The sequence below is a fragment of the Salvia hispanica genome, chromosome 1 (genome assembly GCF_029641045.1).
Source record: "Salvia hispanica isolate PSC_SH4W2 chromosome 1, Shi_PSC_v1, whole genome shotgun sequence".
NCBI classification, from domain to species: Eukaryota; Viridiplantae; Streptophyta; class Magnoliopsida; order Lamiales; family Lamiaceae; genus Salvia; species Salvia hispanica.
Window position 1 is genome coordinate 33,843,398 of NC_142692.1, and position 16,518 is coordinate 33,859,915.

Below are 16,518 nucleotides of genomic sequence, written 5' to 3' on the forward strand. Positions count from 1 at the left end.
TGAAATCATTCGAAGAAGCACAAAATCCTTCCACAAAATACGATTTAATTATAAAACTTGCTGAAGAGGAATAATAAGCATTGTCACACAAACTTCTTAATGGAGTAATAAAATCAAATTTTCTTAAGTTTGTATTCAAACTCATAATCAATTTTCCGTGGTGCTCGCAAATTAATACTGGGGCGGATAGGCACCACCGTTGGACGGAGGCACACCATAGGCACCGCCAGGGGGAGGCGGCGCAGCCTGTGGATTATAAGGAGGAGGGGCATAGTTTCCACCTGCATAATTAATTTCATAACATTATATATCATTAGCTTCAACACAAATTATTGGAAATATTTTAGTAAATGAATGATTTTTATCAATCCACCTAGGATAATCATTCAACACTGAAATTTTTATTTAGAAAATCTAGCTAATACAACAACACAATGGGTTACTTATAATTAATTTATGCAACTTTTCCAAAAAATTGTCTGTGATTTAGTAATTTTTTTATTTTGAAACCTCTATGACCATCAAATTAGTTTGTTTTAGATTACCATTACATTGCTTCTAATACAATTATACTGTAACATTTTGATTGATTTGTTCAATTTTACAAAATATTAAAGATTAATTTGTTCTTATATTTAATTTTTAAAATTATTTAGAAAATTGATAAATTGTTTTTTTATGTAATATAAAAAATTAATTATGATAATATTGTAATATACTAAAATTAAACTAAATATATAAAACAAAATAAATAAGTAAGAGGGAGCCAATAAAAGTCGTGTTTTGGCATTTACCTGGATAGGGAGGCGGAAGGTTATTCGGCTGTGGTGGATAGTTTGGTTGTTGCGGGGGCTGCGAAGAAAGATAAGCCGGCGGCGCGGTGAAGGGAGGGAAAGGTGCGGATGGATTCTGCGAATAAGCATTATTGTTTGGAAGAGTCGAGAATGGCGGGAAAGGAGGCGGCGGCTGAGAAGAAGTTGGCGGGAAAGGCGTCGGCGGCTGAGCGGGAGCCGAATAAGAAGAGGAAGAAGTTGGCGGGAAAGGAACCGGATTGGGGGGATAGAGTTGGCTCGTATCGATTGGCGCCGACGTCGGCGGAGGCGCGGGTGCCGCACCGTACGGCGGCGTTTGGCCGGAGTAGGGGAGGAGGAGCGACGAGATGGGCGCGCTTGGGTTGGCGTACGGCTGAGGCGCGTATTTGGCCGCCGCGTCGGGATTCATGGCCGGATTAGTGGCTATAAAGAAAGCAAGGAATGAATTGCAAGCAGTAGTAGTAGTAGTTGTAGTAATTAATTAAAATTATTTAGTTTAATTCAAACTTCGCGAGTTTAATTATTTTAGATGGTTTGGTATAGTGGGTGGTACATACCGGCGGCGGGCGGAGGCGGAGGCTGATTGCCGGAGTAAGAGACCGGTGCTCCGACCATGGTTGCTGAAGTTGAGAGTTGAAAGTAATGTAATTTGATTATGATGATTAGTTGTGTACAAGTTGACTTCAAAATGTCACATTAGTCGCATTACTTTTATAACTGGGAAATCATCCTCTCTAATTTGGGATTACATTAGCTGCATGTGCAATCGAAATTGCAAACAAGACTTTCTGAACTATTAATAAAACTATTTCTTAGAAAATGATTATTTACTACTATAATTTATAATTACAAGACCAAGTCCAATGAAGCTATGCAACACGACAGATCCCATTGACATGGATAATTTGCGTGACTTTGTTTTTTAAGTGAATTATTGTAGTAATTTGTTTTTATTTCCATTTTTAGAAAACTAAAATCTTGAAAAAAAATTAGTATAAATTAAAGTGTTTTTTTTTCGTATTCATGAACAATACAAAGGTTATACGTATAAATATTTTTATAGTTCATTTCAACCGAAAACTTTGAATCACAGCCACTACATCAATAGCTTCACTAAATTCAAATTAGTTTTTCGAAATTGTTTATATTAGGTTGACCTGGATTAATTATTTAAACTTCAAGTTGCAATTGTAATGTGAAAATAATGGGGAGCACATTCATAAGTATTGGCACAAGTCAAATAATTATATAGTACTAATTGGTATGCATTATACGATTGATTTAGCTGTCAATGAAAATTTATCTGAAAACTCATATTACAGCTGCTTTTGAAGCTATATTACTGATTGGTTTGTGGTTATTTATTTCTATTTTCTAAAAAAAATAAAATCATTAATAGTTTTAATTTTCTCTTAACACCGACGTGGGACAGTTATAAGTTACTTTTCCAGTTTCAATTGCCAACAGTTCTCTTTTATTTTATTGAAATTCAAACTCTCAATCTCTAATTGAAGAGTAAAAAAAAGATTATCATTAGCTTTAGTATTGACTTCTAAACATTTTATAATAGCAGTAGTATAATTTAATCAATTTGAGTTTTACTTTTAGATTAGAATTACAAATTAAAAAATGTCAATATCACGATCTTTTGATTTGTTGCAACTTCATTATTCTCATAGTTGAATGGCAAATAAATAAATATATAAAATCTGAATTTCACATGGCAAGTTGGAGTTGTGGGAGATTTATAACAATTTCTAATTTTGGAGTGGAGTGAAAATGGATAACATTAATATTGAGTGAAATTACAACATTAATATTGAGTGAAATTACATTTTAGGTTCATGTTCATGGATAATAGGGATCTAATCTAATCTATCCGGATCCGGTTCTTCAACAATTTCTTTTTAGCATCATTTAGTTTCTAAATAGTACTCCCTCCGTCCGCAAATAGAAGTTCCATTTTTTTCATTTTAGTACGTCCATAGGTAGGATCATAGGAGTCTCGGATCACTTTTAGCATAAATGTTAATAGGATTCCACCCTCCAGTAACTCATTTCACTTACATTTCATTTAAACTAATATATATAAAAAAGACTTCTATTCCACTAACTTTTTTCACCCACTTTTATTAACATTTTTTAAAATCTATGCTGCCAAGAAATGAGACTCCTAATAGCATATGGAGGAAGTACATGATATAATCATGTTAGAGAGAATTTTTATTATTCCTGAAACATTTTTACCCATTCAGCTAGTTTTTGAGCAAAGTGGTTCACTGTATCTTCATTAATATGTCATTCAAATGGTACTTGAAACCTAATAAGGACACATTTTCCATTGATTTTTTTCAACTCATTTTTTACTATATCTCTTAAAATTTGTGTCTGGTCAAAGTGTTCTTGTATTATTGAATGGAGGAGACGTTGACCAAGAATTGACTGATAAAAATTGAGTGGAAAATAATAGGGAATAAATTGCTACAATAAAAGTAGCCCAATTGAATGAGGAGAAATGGACTAGAACAAGATAGATAAAAGTAATAGGCCCAAATATTTGATTTAGAATATTGATTAAATTGTTGTGTTTTATTTTACTACTTTGGTGTTTTTCCAAGTACTCGTAAACGAACGCCCAATTTTTCCATCGACGCTCGTCGACTACTTTCACCACACGATTAACCAACAACAGTTCAAGCATTAAATATATCTGAACGCAACCAATCAAAACAAAGATGGTATTTTACTTAAAGTCTATCATTTGCTCGTTTTTAAAATAAAATCTTAACATAAAAATATCATAATAAAAGCGAGCAATTACATGAGTCAGGAAGCATGTTGCTAAATGGTGTTGGATTTTGTCCTTTAAATTAGAGAATTGGGAAACTATATGATCTTTAAAATGTACTAAGAGATATCTAAAAAGAAAAAAGAAAATATTATTAATAGAAAATGAACTCCATCTTGACAAAAATATTTCCAAAAAACTAAATTAATTTTTTTAAGGGATAAAGTAATAAAATTGTATAATTATTTTTGTGGACAAAAGGAGAGTACGAACATTAATTGCACTTGCTGATTTTGTGGGTCAATTGAATGATTATGTGGCTATTTATTTCGTGGCATGATTTCAGATCCCAAAAGGATTCATTTGGGAAATCAAACGGCTCAACTTCGAACATCACAAATCACGTTTCAAATATCGTCATCGGCTGGAACTTTCTTGGTACTTTCCGCTTTATTTGTTTTATTACATGGGCTTAATTTAAATATCCAAAACGATATTATTGGATATTTTGGATTCTACCACTCCATAGTCCATAGGTACTCCTATTTGACCTGTACATGGTAAAAATGCCCTGAATTTTTTATAATATTAATACAACAATATTAATAATATTGTACTACTATAAAAAATGTCATCAGGATAATATTTATACCTATGCAATTTAAGCATCATCATATTATTTGTAATTTTAATTAATACACCATTAAACAGAATATTATATAAAAATCTCATTCACACCTAACCATGGGTACACTTTATTTTTCAAACATTTCAATTATATTTTTTAGAAATATCATTACATACTAAAAACTGTTCAATTTGTAAAATTGTATATCAAGATTAAATATCACTAGTATGTTTGGTTCATGAGATTGAATCTCACAACTCAATTTTAAATGAATAATCATATAATAATTAGTCATAGTCAACCACATCCAATTAAAATAATCTCACAACTTAATCATAAATTATATTTGAATACTACTATTTTATTTATGAGACCAAACGTCACTTTGATTCATACCTATCATATTCAATTTGATACACATAATAAATAGTATTTTATAATTAGCCAGTTTGTATATTTTAAAAACAGAGAAATTAAAATTAACAGAAAGGATTAAAATTATGAAATGTCATGAGCACTTCACCTCAAAGAATCGGACAGTTATTGAGAATGACATTTTCTTTAATTTATGTACCGGAACAAAACTTTTGGACACGGAAATTTAAAAATTGTGTTAAAAAAAGTATATGAAAGAAGAATAAAGTATGAAAAATAAAATGAGCGTAAGATCGATGATGAAATAAATTAAGAGTAAAAGAGAAACCGAGGGAGTAACATAGATTGGCATTCAATTTTCAAATGGCCATTCAGATCAATTGTAAATTGAAAACTCCCTTCTGAATGAAAGTTCTATTGATTTGATTAGCATACACATATACATAGTGTGATGGAAGTAAAGATAAATGAGTTTGTAGGGTCCAAATTGAGAAGCCATAAATATCCAGAATCATACATAAAAAATACGACCCTGCTTTAACCTTGCAGCAAATCCACTGTCGCCGACGACATTGCCATCACACCTTCTCCGTCGTCGTGTCCTCGGTCGGAACTCCTTCAGAAGCTGCTAACTGCCGCGGTGGCATCCCTAGCATAACTCGCGATCGGCTTAGCACGCATCCGCTGCATCGGCTTAACCCCGAGCGGGCTGTTGGCGCTCTGTATCATAGCAAAAGCAGAGTGTGTTATATTGCTAGGTCAGTTAAAGCTTAGAACCAATTTCAGTTCTCTCTTTATAGAAAAATAAAAAAACCAGAAATAACATAGCAAGAGACTCACAATGGAGCAGGTGCCGGCACGGGTGTTGCACACAGGGTAATCGTGTGGGCAGCAGCTGCTGTGGTCCTTGCAGCACGAGGCACCCTCGAGGGGGCAGCAGCCCCACTCGAGGCACATCCCCACGAACTGAAAGATGCAGCAGCAGGTCTCGCTGGCAGGGCAAGCGTAGTACTTGCTGCAGATGCTGGGGGGCGCCACCGGGGAAGGTGGGGATGGCGGGGTGGGAGCTGGGTTGGGACCCTTCTTGACAGGGTAAGATGGCTCCACAGCGATCCCGCACAGGCCTTCTTTCGCTGCCACATTCCTCTGCATTCTCAGGTACCCTTTCTCCCCCCACGCGCCGCCCCACGAGTTCCTCACGATCCAGTAGTCCATCCCGTTCTCGCTTCCGTATCCGACCACGTTCACGCCATGATCCAAGGCCAAGCCACATGACCCTGTGAAGATACCCTGAAAGCAAGATAAAACAGAGCATCAGCAGCATTTCTTGTGTTTCACTTCACTAATACTAGTACATAATTTCATGTCATGTGTACTTACAGACTCGTAAAGCTGGAAGTCCCTCCCTCCGGCTTCGATGGCAACGGCGATTGGTTGGCTGACGACAGCCTTCTGCAGCGCGGCCTCATTGTTTACCGGAACATCTTCGTAGCTGTCGATTGACACAACCTTGGAGTTTTTCTGCAATGAATGAACCAACAACTGTAGTTAGAGACTGCTCTCAATCAAAGTAGTTAGAGAGGAACTAACCCTGTACTGATCGCATCTCCCGTCCCTGCCGGTGTAGGGGTAGTCCTTCTCGGAGTCAATCCCGCCGTTCTTGATAATGAACTGGAATGCATAGTCCATCAAACCCCCATTGCAGCCTTGATTGTAAGAGGTATCACAATCCACCAGTTCTTGCTCCGAGAGTGAGATCAAATCGCCAGTTACAATGGCGTTTACTCCTTCCACAGCAGCAATAGTGGAGAAAGCCCAACAACTCCCTGCACAATTCCAACCAATTCAACAAGCATTAGGCATTCTTCTTGATCGACCATCATAATTCATAAGGAACAACATTTAGTCAACAACTTTTTCATAATTTTCCCTAAATCAAAAGGTAATTTTAAAGGTGTTTGGTCCACAACATAAATTCTATCACGCACGAGGTATGCAAGGCAATGGTAGGTAGCCGCCGCATAGTAATTAGTAAACAAATATAAAAAATTCTAGATATTTATCCAGGTTAAAAAACAAATTGGGGAAATTCATGTTCACACGCAATGTATCTATCCACCGCCATTGAAACAGATTAGGAACTTCGATGAAAATTATCACCTCCGCAACTTAACGAACATACAGCAGCTGATCCACTACTAATTTACAGAAGCCACAAATCCGAGTAAAATTAGGAAATTCAAAGAATCTAACTGCAATTACTCAAAATTTATAATTAGATCGACATACTAAATCAGGATTCAGTTAAATTCATCAGTCAAAGCAACAAAATAACAACACTGTGTGTGTGAGAGAGAGAGAGAGGGAGGTTACCGCAGCTGCCTTGATCCTTGACATCGACGACGGCGCCTTTCTCTCTCCAGTCAATTGAGGCCGGCAAGCTGTCGCCGAGCTTCGGCGCATAGCGATCGCTCTTCACACTGAAGAGGCGGCGGCTGGGGTCGGGTTTGGTTCCGAGATGAGCCTTCCGGTACTCGTCGTTGGTGAGATCGGCGAACCGATTGGGGCCGAGCTTGTAGCTCCGGTTGGGCAGCGCGTTCTGCTCATCGATGTAGCGCAAGTTGTCCTTGAAGATCTCAAACCGCCTCTCGCTCTCCTCGAGAGCGTTGTAGGTTTTGCCGTGCTTCGCCATCCACGCCGCGTGCAGAGACCTCAAGTGGTCGTCGTCGTAGGACACGATCGACATATCGGAAGCCAGAGCTGTTGCGGAGAGGAGGACGGAGAGGGAAAGGAAGAGAGTGAGAAGAGAAGCCATTGTTGATGGTGTTGGAACTGTGTGTTGAGTTTGGGAGAATTGAAGCTCTTTTTATAAGGCAGAAACTTAGATTTTTTTCTTTTTCTTTTTGGTTAAAATATTCAAATTATTGGATTTTTGCTAGATACACTCCGGAATTGCTTCGCACGCCCTGCTCTCTTTTGGAGAAGGCGTGCGAGTTGTCTTGCTGGGTAAGTTTTGGAGTGCGGAAATTTATTTTGGGGGTGCGTATAGTGTTTTTGGTGAGATGGTATTGGGCAAAAATGACCTTGTAGGAAGAAGACAAATGCAGAAGTTCAATTGGTGGGTGAAATATAATTTAATAAAATAATCTATTATTTTCCATATATTTACATGTATATCATCCTTCATATCCATAGACACGTCATCTCTTGCAGAGGGAGGGTGAGAAAATAAAAACACATTATCCATGTAGGGATAAAAAGTCAAATTTCCATAAAGTTAGTAACATGGGTTTGGTTGATCTATATTTGTAAGATATGATAATACTCAATCACATGAGCAATCACATGAGTGTTATATTCCTAACTCATAATTTAATTACTAATTATAATTAAATAATAGCCATTAAATATTTAAATTAAAGGCTTAGATCATCAATCTTTAAATGTCAATACGATCAAAGAAAAACGTCAATAAGGCCATAGAATTAATTCCCAAAAATATCAATAGGGGTATTAATGTCAATTAACTACATGTTTAGTTATAACTAATTTTTAAAAGAAATCCCAAAACTTTAAATTCATATAACATATATCAAATTAAAGATAATTTCATAAGGATTCCAACGATATCCTACATGCATATGTTCCGACGTCAAAATTTGAAAAAAAATTCAAAATTTTTTAATTTTTTCTTACAGCAGAAATGTCAACATACTATATAAAATATGTCAATATAAGCAATGGGTTAACATTCTTAAAGCATTGTGTTGACATTATCAAAGCATTGTGTTAATATTTTCGAAACACTATATTGACATTTTCATCAAAAATCTTAATTTGGAGTTTTTTTTATCTTTTTTTATTTTATTAATAAAAATAAAAATTACACGTGGCAAATTGTAGACCACACATTTTATAAAATCTTATAGCCTTAAATTAATTGGAGTTAGCAATTAAATGATGAGCCTACTCAATCATATTTCAATTCTTGCCTTCGGTAAATTTGGACAAATAGCAACTATATCCACACGCATAAAAGATGGCTATATTATGTTGTTTTCTATAACTATGGTAGATTATATTTGTAAGATATGATAATACTCCATCATAAAGTGTGAATCACGATAAAATAAGAGCAAGAGAGCCACACATGTTATGACTTTTTTCATAACTTTTATTCGCTATAAATAAGTGATTTTACAACAAACAATAAAATTAACTTCAACACAATACATAACTAAGCGAACTAAAAGTAAAAAGAGCACAATGACAAACAACACAACACAAGTAAGAAAATAAAAAAATAATCAAATAATCATAGATAACAAGAAACAAAATGTTACGATCACAAATAAGAGAGGTTCATTGAAGAAGTAAGAGGTTGAATAAGAGAAGCAACTGACTAACTAACTCCCAATTGATTCCACATCAGATAGTTAGCTATGGCGAAAGTTACAATTGAATGGAAGGAAAGGAAGAGCAATTGGAAGATGAAGGAAAATAATAAATAGAATCCATTAAATTTATACATTCATGAAAATTCGTTCATTTGTCTTTGTATCATTCCAAATCCTTCTTTCCATTCTATGTGAATATATCAAGTTCCTCTTGATTGCAATTCTATCTGTTAATATACAATTTCACCTTTAATTTATCTTTAATAAATGTGGTATCTTCGTTACATCTTTCATCGTTCAAGAAAAAGAGTGCAAAATAAATAAATCATAACCCTAATCGACTATATTAAATGGCCTATAAAGTTATCATTGATTAAGAGGGTATTATATCCGTTGTCGATCGATGTATAGTAGGCCACGTTGAGGATTATACACATGCGGTGAAGTGCTTTTTATTCTTGTGATTACATAGATAGATGAGAGGTGGAATTTGAATTGTACATTTTACAATTTATATATTGTAATTATTTTATTATTTGCATTATTCATATACCAACTTGGACCATTACCACCTCAACCTTATTTCGAGTATTATTATATCATAACTCCTTTTTTTAATTATCACATAACCATTCCACTCAAACCCTTTTATAGCTCAACATCTCAAATTCATATGTACCCATTTCCATTTTCGTTATGACTATCATCAATCTAAGACTAGACGTGCCAATTGTGGACGATTTGGCTGAATGCATCTTTTAAGTTTTAACCCTTTTAATTTAATGAGTTATAATACTGTCGATGACGTTTAACATTTTACATGCTCTAAAGTGTTTATCGTTCCATTATTGGTGACTGCTATAATTAAATAAAAAAACATTTACCGCCTAATTTCCTTCATGGGGAACCTCGTTTTGCGTCCAAATAAGAGAAAATTATTATTTTACTCGGAATTAAAAAAGTTTATCTTTTACAAGAAAGAAGCAAGTAGCTTTTATTCAACTAGTATATCATAATATGGAGGGACCAGACCACTAGGTCATTTTTTTATTTTTTATATCAATGGCATGTGGTTATTATTATATCTATTATTTTAAAAAATTATCAATATTTATTATTTACTCCCTTCGTTCTTGATTAATTGTCACTCTTTGACCGGGCACGAATTTTAAGAAATGTAAAGAAAAGTTGGTTGAAAAAGTTAGTGGAACGTGAGACCCACTTTTTTATATTGATTTTATAATAAAATGTGAGTGAAATGAGTTAGTGGAATAGACCCGAAATGAAAAAGAGTGACAATTAATCAAGGACGGAGTGCCTCCGTTCAAATTTGTATAGAACTTTAGATGATTTAATTAAATGCGGTCTGATATATCTAATCTTATCTAAAACTAGATCTACTCTAAGTCTCTAAAATTACAAATGGTTTTCTATAAGATTTAGACTTTTTTATGAAATTATTAAAAATTATCACCTTCTTAGAAACAACATTTCAACTCCATAACAACTTTGTTCATAAATTTTCAAGTATTTATTGGTTGCTTTAGAAGGAGCATAAACTCAACCACCTTCTTAGTTCAATTTTTATTAAATTGATTCGAGCATCAATTTATTAATCGAAACTTTTTCAACTCAGTGATCATATTAATTAAACTCTCAGAATTTATCATAATATTTATGTCTAGCTGGGGACAAGAAAGAGCAAAGTCACGATATCAAATGCCATATGTATAAATGGTTTTAGCAATATACCTAACTAAATTACTCTAGAAAACAATACCTAACTAAAGACACATTAATAAATAGTAGAAAGTGACGTTTTACTGTCTAAAATATATCGGAATAATGCGATTCTTTGATATTTTCAATTTGTCTGCTTAGTTATCCCCTCCAATAAATAAAAACAAGAGATATTACAATTAGGGAAGAATTATATACAGTTTTATTTTTTTTTACTACTTTGATTCATATAGACCTTGTAATGATATTACAACCTTTCCTTTATCCATTCTTATTTTTTGCATTAGCTTAAAGTTGATATTTAAACATTATTCCAAGTTAGAAATATGAAGACAAAATTAACAGATGAGAACGACAATATTCCATACATCGAGTTCCAAAAGCCCCTTAAATAATTTTGAGAATCAACATTAGTTATATCTTAACTCCATATTCAAACCAAATATCTAAATATCTAGACATTATTGAAATATATAAAAATGAAATTAATTTGAAACAAGAAATTTCAACTATCTCTAACATTTAAAGATAGTTTGCTTCTTCAACTTGAACTTGCAAGGTCAGAACTCAGAAGTGGTCCCACACAATGGATCTTTGGCATTTGATTGGCTGATCTAAGTCGATTGGAAAATAATACGTATACACCATCCAAGTTAAATAAATTAAAACTCAAATATCCAGATACGGAGTACTAAAATATTTCGTATATATTCGAGATTACTACTGTGTGTTGTTAAACGAAACGATAAAACTATCATTTCATTGCAGCGAAAAAATGATTCCGTCGTCTTGGCGGACCCCACACTCCGACCCGACATCATGTGAGTAGATTAAATCAGGGTACGCAGTAACCCGTTAAGGGGAGGCCTTAACCCACTGACTGCCAGAAGCCCATCTCCTAAGGTCTCAAGATTAAATCAGGGTAAGCAGTAACCCGTTAAGGGGGAGGCCTTAACCCGCTGACTGCCAGAAGCCCATCTCCTAAGGCCTCAAGCAACTACACGACAGCATGGGATTCGAACCCATGCTCATTACAGCAAAATCTGCCCCTCCGTTGCCAACTGCGCTGCGCCATCATTTCATATTTCAACTTCACCTTTATTGCACGAAACTACACAATACATAAATCATTTTTTCCCTTCATAGCTTCAATTCTACACATATTCTCAATGTAATTTTCTCATTCATCTCATTTATATTGACACATTTTTCCTTTTTAATATCCCACTCAGAGTAAATCTTTTCTAAGGACATAATATAATTCTTTTATCTTTATTTTCTCCACGTAATACGCAAAACAATAGTACATAAAATTATATGTCGAATGAAAATTATTCCACTTTAAATATGGTGGACAGAGTAATAGATCCATGTAAAAAATTAGCTTACATTCACTATAATATACACAAACTACGTAATATTCGTTTTATGGTTATTCCCTAGATAAATAATTTCTAGCAAACTACTTTCTCTATCTGTGTCCGTGATCAAGAGTCTCATTTTTCCATTTTAGTCCGTCTGTCAGTAAATTCCAATTCACTTTTACTATATATGGTAAGTGCTTCGCATATTCCACTAACTTTTTTCACTCATATTCATAAAACTAGGACTCCATATAAAAGTATTACTCATATTCCACTATTTTTTTTTCTATCCACTTTTTTATATATTTATTAAAATCCGCATCAAACTAACAATGAGACTTATATTCGCGGACGAAGGAAGTAATAGGGAGTACTAGGTTGATGGATTGTTAAAACTAGAAATAAACATCTAGATATATGTATTTAACTCGAACAGACTCCTTAAAAATAGATCAAAGCGTAGATTCTACAATTTGAGGTCAAGATCCTTTATTCCATACCAACGGTTCAATCATTCTTGGAACAACCAAGTTAAAGACTGTCAAATAGTACTTGTTTGATGAAATAGGAATTAATCTGCACAAGTGTAGAACGGGATTTACAAGCTCAGTAGTTGTAGACGTCCCATCCCATCAGCTCGTGATTGCAGAAACTACGTACCTCAACAGATAATGGATTCATTAGCTACGGCCAAATCCAAGATATTGTTCCACAAGCCTCACTACCGATTTAGCTAAGTCGTCTGCTGCATCTTGGTTCGATGCTTCAGCATACACTCTTACCACATCTTCAGTTCCTGATGGCCGTATGAAACATCTTCCTTTCGGGTATTTATCTGACAAAAAAAACACCTTCAGTACTTGGCAAAGAAACATAAACACCAGCGAAATAGGTTTTGTGTTGCAGTTTATACATGTTCATCAAGTGTATAAGGTGAGCAATTCCATTGGAACATGTAACCAAGTACACTCGAATGCTTCAGTTAAACATATTTAACTGTGAAATTCGGCATGTGTAACAAGATAAACTTACCAGTTTCAGCATCAATAGCTTCTTGAATACCGGTCGGGCTCACAACTTTAGTCTCTGCATTTGCAGTAATAACCGCGGTTCTGTCAACAACCTTTACCTGAAGAAGCGAAGGGAGACTGTAAGGCACATGATATCACATGAATGAAAAGTTATAGGATTTGAAGAAATTAACCTTAAGCTGTCTACTAGGTAAATCTTGATAGAGTTCATTCCATTTATGGATAGACCATCCCATATGTTTCAAGATAGCTTCCACTAAAAACAACCCGCTTAATGCGTCTCCAACAGCTTGATTAATCAATCTGCTTACAGCCAATAACCTCAAAGCAGCCTTGTGTTGATCCGAATCTAGAGATAACCGAACAGAAGATTTGCTTTATCAGAAGCAAGTTGGTCACAGAACAAAAGGTAGCATAAGAAGAGCTCACTTCACCTTTTGATGTTGATGAAAGTTCCTGGTTTTTTATCTCCAACCATGACAGAAAGGCATCTGAAAACAAGACAGTTCCATGCCCATTGGCCTCGAAATAAATGCCAATATCATAATCGGCAGCTTTTTCGTGCAGGTGCTTGACACCTGTTGGAGTCATAACAACTTCCAGCCCCATCTGCTTCAGGTAATCAGTGGATGCACCATTAGCATAAGCCGTCTGTACCACACCTAGAGAAGCTTTATAGGAATTGTTTGTCTTTCCATCTTCGGGTCCATTAAGAAGGTGTAATTGTTCCTTGAGGAACAAAGCAAATAGAGACAATATCTTGTCCCCATCGACAAGGTCAATCTTATTACTATTCGATATTACATAGAAATATACAAGCCGGTCAGCATCTCCATCCAAACTGGCACACCTGAAACACTAAGCCAGACAAGTTCAGGGTTTCAGTTCCCCATTAACAAAAGATGGAGTAGCCTTGAAAATTATTAATATTTTGTAAGAAATGTTTCTGAGGAAAACCATAACTTAAATTGTTTAATTTTATTTTGAGTTGTAAATTACAACTCATGAAGCCTTCTTGACATTTCTCCAAAATAATTATACATGCATTCATTAGAAAAACAGTGCAAAGCATCCTTTACCAATCAAAAGACAACAACTTCATGAAAGGGAGATACTTGTACACAATCACTCAGACAACAAAACAATTAACAAATGTAAAATTTTACGATTTATATGAATTTTAGAGATAAACCTTAAAGTGATGCAGCCCTTAAATGAAAACGCATTGCTAATTTAATATAGGATCTGGAAGGAAGATAGCTCACCTCATGCCAGCATCAGCTGGGCCAAAATTACGAGGAACCATCTTCTCTTTCTGCACATAGTCAGCACCTACACCTTCATTAAGTACACCCTCACCGCAATTGCGAACATCAATGGTCAAATAACCTAACCTTGTCTTCAAATTTTCAAGCTTTTCTCCTCCCACACCGTCAGCGCCATCCACAATCAGTTTATCGCTCACATTTTTTCTGCTATCTCCTTGGGGAATATAATCCAACAAGCACCTGAAATATCACATATAGATTTACATGGCACCTCTGACAAAAATCTCAATGCCAGACTGGTAATCACATAGTTAAAATATTCAAAAGAATAATGCTAAAACTAACCTAAAGGACGTCAACATCTGGTTATAATAATTAAGTTCAGTTGCTTCAATGCCCTTATTTTTTGCACGAACCATCCAGTGCAGTTGAGGAGTTGTCAGGATTCCCATATCTGAGGCAGTGGTGCCCATAATTGAAGTTATGCCCTATTAAATGTTAATGAGCTTGCCCCCATCAGTACTTTTAAACAACAAAACCCTACCTAGGATTGAAACAAAAGGGATATGAAAGGGCCAAGTTTGGTTTGAAAAAACTTTTCAGATAAGAGAATGCATTATAGATATCCAATTTCTGTAAGAAATCAAATGAAAAACAATAAATAGGTATCAAAATGCAACACTATGTTAGATGCTAACAAATACTAGATGACATGAGTTTATACTCAGTAACTCACAAAAAAAAGGGTAGCAATAAAACAGAGCATTACTAGTTTAGCAGCCTCGAGTAGAGTCTCCCCGCTGGGCCGAGTATCTCTTCCCAATAAAACTTCCCCTGCAGGGGCTCCTTCAAGTATAATGTTTTCCTTCTTAATGAAATCACCAAGCAACTGTTTCAATAAGCAAAAGAAGATCTCTTATTCAGCCAGGACTGAAACCACCACATAATCAAACTTCAATTATCAAAAACAAGCACATACAGCTCCAAGCCAATATCTCAAAATCGCCCAAACCTCGATTTCCAAGTCAAACAAAAGCATAGCTCCAAAAACTAAAGCAAAAATCATCACATAGAAGTCGAAACTTCGCTTCTCCCAAATTAAAACCGTCCTAACGCACAAAAGATGACAAATTTGGCAAAAAACTTCTGTAAATCTTGATGTAAAATGCATCCACCCCAATTAGGGTATATTAATTCCCAATTAGGATTCATCAGTCCCCAATTATGGTCCATTGATCACAATTATGATTCAATCAACGGATAGGCTCCAAACAGAAGTCTCAAAAACAAAAAATCATCAACAATGAGAGGTACTGTATATTTAATTGAAGCTAATCGAACCTGGAGGAGGGAATGGGGATCTGAGGCATTAGCAAGGGTGTCTGCGAAGGGCTCCCAGCTCTGAGTAAGCATTCCACCAGATGGATCAGCTAATTTAACACCGTTATCAGAAATCTGATTGTGTGAAGCGGTGATCATCAGGCCGATCACTGACCTCGTCTGGATGGACCGCAGAGCCGCCAATATCCCCACGCGAAACACCGTTGATTCAAGCAACGACGCATCCGCCCTAAATCCCGATGTGCCGTACGAAAACTTCGCTCCTGCTGGTATGGGGAAGCGAGACGCGGCGTTGAGAAGAGCCGATTGCTGCAGTTGGTTCATCTCTTCTTCCTTCACTACCACTGAATCAAGCCGATCAAATTCAGCATATGAATGTAGAATGAAATTCAATTGCTTAATTATCCGAAAACAAAATCAGAAATGATGAAAGTTACATTTACAGGGAGGCGGCGGTCGGAGTTGGGAGAGGCGTTGCGCCGGCCGTCGGTGATTTGACCCAATTAATGAATTTTACCAAATCAGTTTAATTTACTTCCCTCGCAAAAACACAATTTCCATGTAATTATTTCAATTTCAATGTATTTTCTGACTTTTCAATTATATTTATTTAAATTTTTTGAAATAATCGAAATGTAATAAATATAGAAAATTAAATATTAAAATAATTAGTACTACCAGGATTTAAATTATGAATATGATTTGTGCTATTATTATTGATCTTTATATGATATACATAAAAAGTTGAAATGTCACATGAATAATTAAAATATG

At 35.2% G+C, this 16,518-nt stretch overlaps 3 protein-coding genes across 4 annotated transcripts; all 3 read right to left on the reverse strand.

Annotated features, from left to right (window-relative positions):
* Window positions 1-28: 28 nt before the first annotated feature.
* On the reverse strand, window positions 29-1,522 carry LOC125224512 (uncharacterized). Its single transcript, XM_048127921.2, has 3 exons — window positions 1,370-1,522; window positions 795-1,235; window positions 29-281 (listed from the first exon to the last, which is right to left on the reverse strand). The coding sequence occupies exons 1-3, from the start codon at window positions 1,425-1,427 to the stop codon at window positions 172-174; spliced, it is 609 nt and encodes a 202-aa protein (XP_047983878.2). The 5' UTR covers window positions 1,428-1,522; the 3' UTR covers window positions 29-171.
* Window positions 1,523-5,002: 3,480 nt separating this feature from the next.
* LOC125222345 (low-temperature-induced cysteine proteinase-like) lies at window positions 5,003-7,449 on the reverse strand. The gene is made up of 5 exons (XM_048124877.2): window positions 6,977-7,449; window positions 6,194-6,429; window positions 5,984-6,124; window positions 5,444-5,893; window positions 5,003-5,323 (listed from the first exon to the last, which is right to left on the reverse strand). Exons 1-5 carry the CDS (start codon window positions 7,416-7,418, stop codon window positions 5,222-5,224), a joined length of 1,371 nt encoding a protein of 456 aa, XP_047980834.2. The 5' UTR covers window positions 7,419-7,449; the 3' UTR covers window positions 5,003-5,221.
* A 5,077-nt stretch (window positions 7,450-12,526) lies between these two features.
* LOC125218504 (phosphoacetylglucosamine mutase-like) lies at window positions 12,527-16,298 on the reverse strand. Of its 2 annotated transcripts, none has more exons than XM_048120183.2 (9): window positions 16,182-16,298; window positions 15,745-16,088; window positions 15,173-15,292; window positions 14,749-14,891; window positions 14,401-14,643; window positions 13,570-13,985; window positions 13,309-13,484; window positions 13,137-13,233; window positions 12,527-12,939 (listed from the first exon to the last, which is right to left on the reverse strand). In XM_048120183.2, the coding sequence occupies exons 2-9, from the start codon at window positions 16,066-16,068 to the stop codon at window positions 12,785-12,787; spliced, it is 1,674 nt and encodes a 557-aa protein (XP_047976140.2). In that variant the 5' UTR covers window positions 16,069-16,088; window positions 16,182-16,298; the 3' UTR covers window positions 12,527-12,784. The 2 variants fall into 2 exon arrangements, with proteins under 2 accessions (XP_047976140.2, XP_088919670.1); XM_089063544.1 differs by having other exon boundaries at window positions 16,188-16,277.
* Window positions 16,299-16,518: the final 220 nt, after the last annotated feature.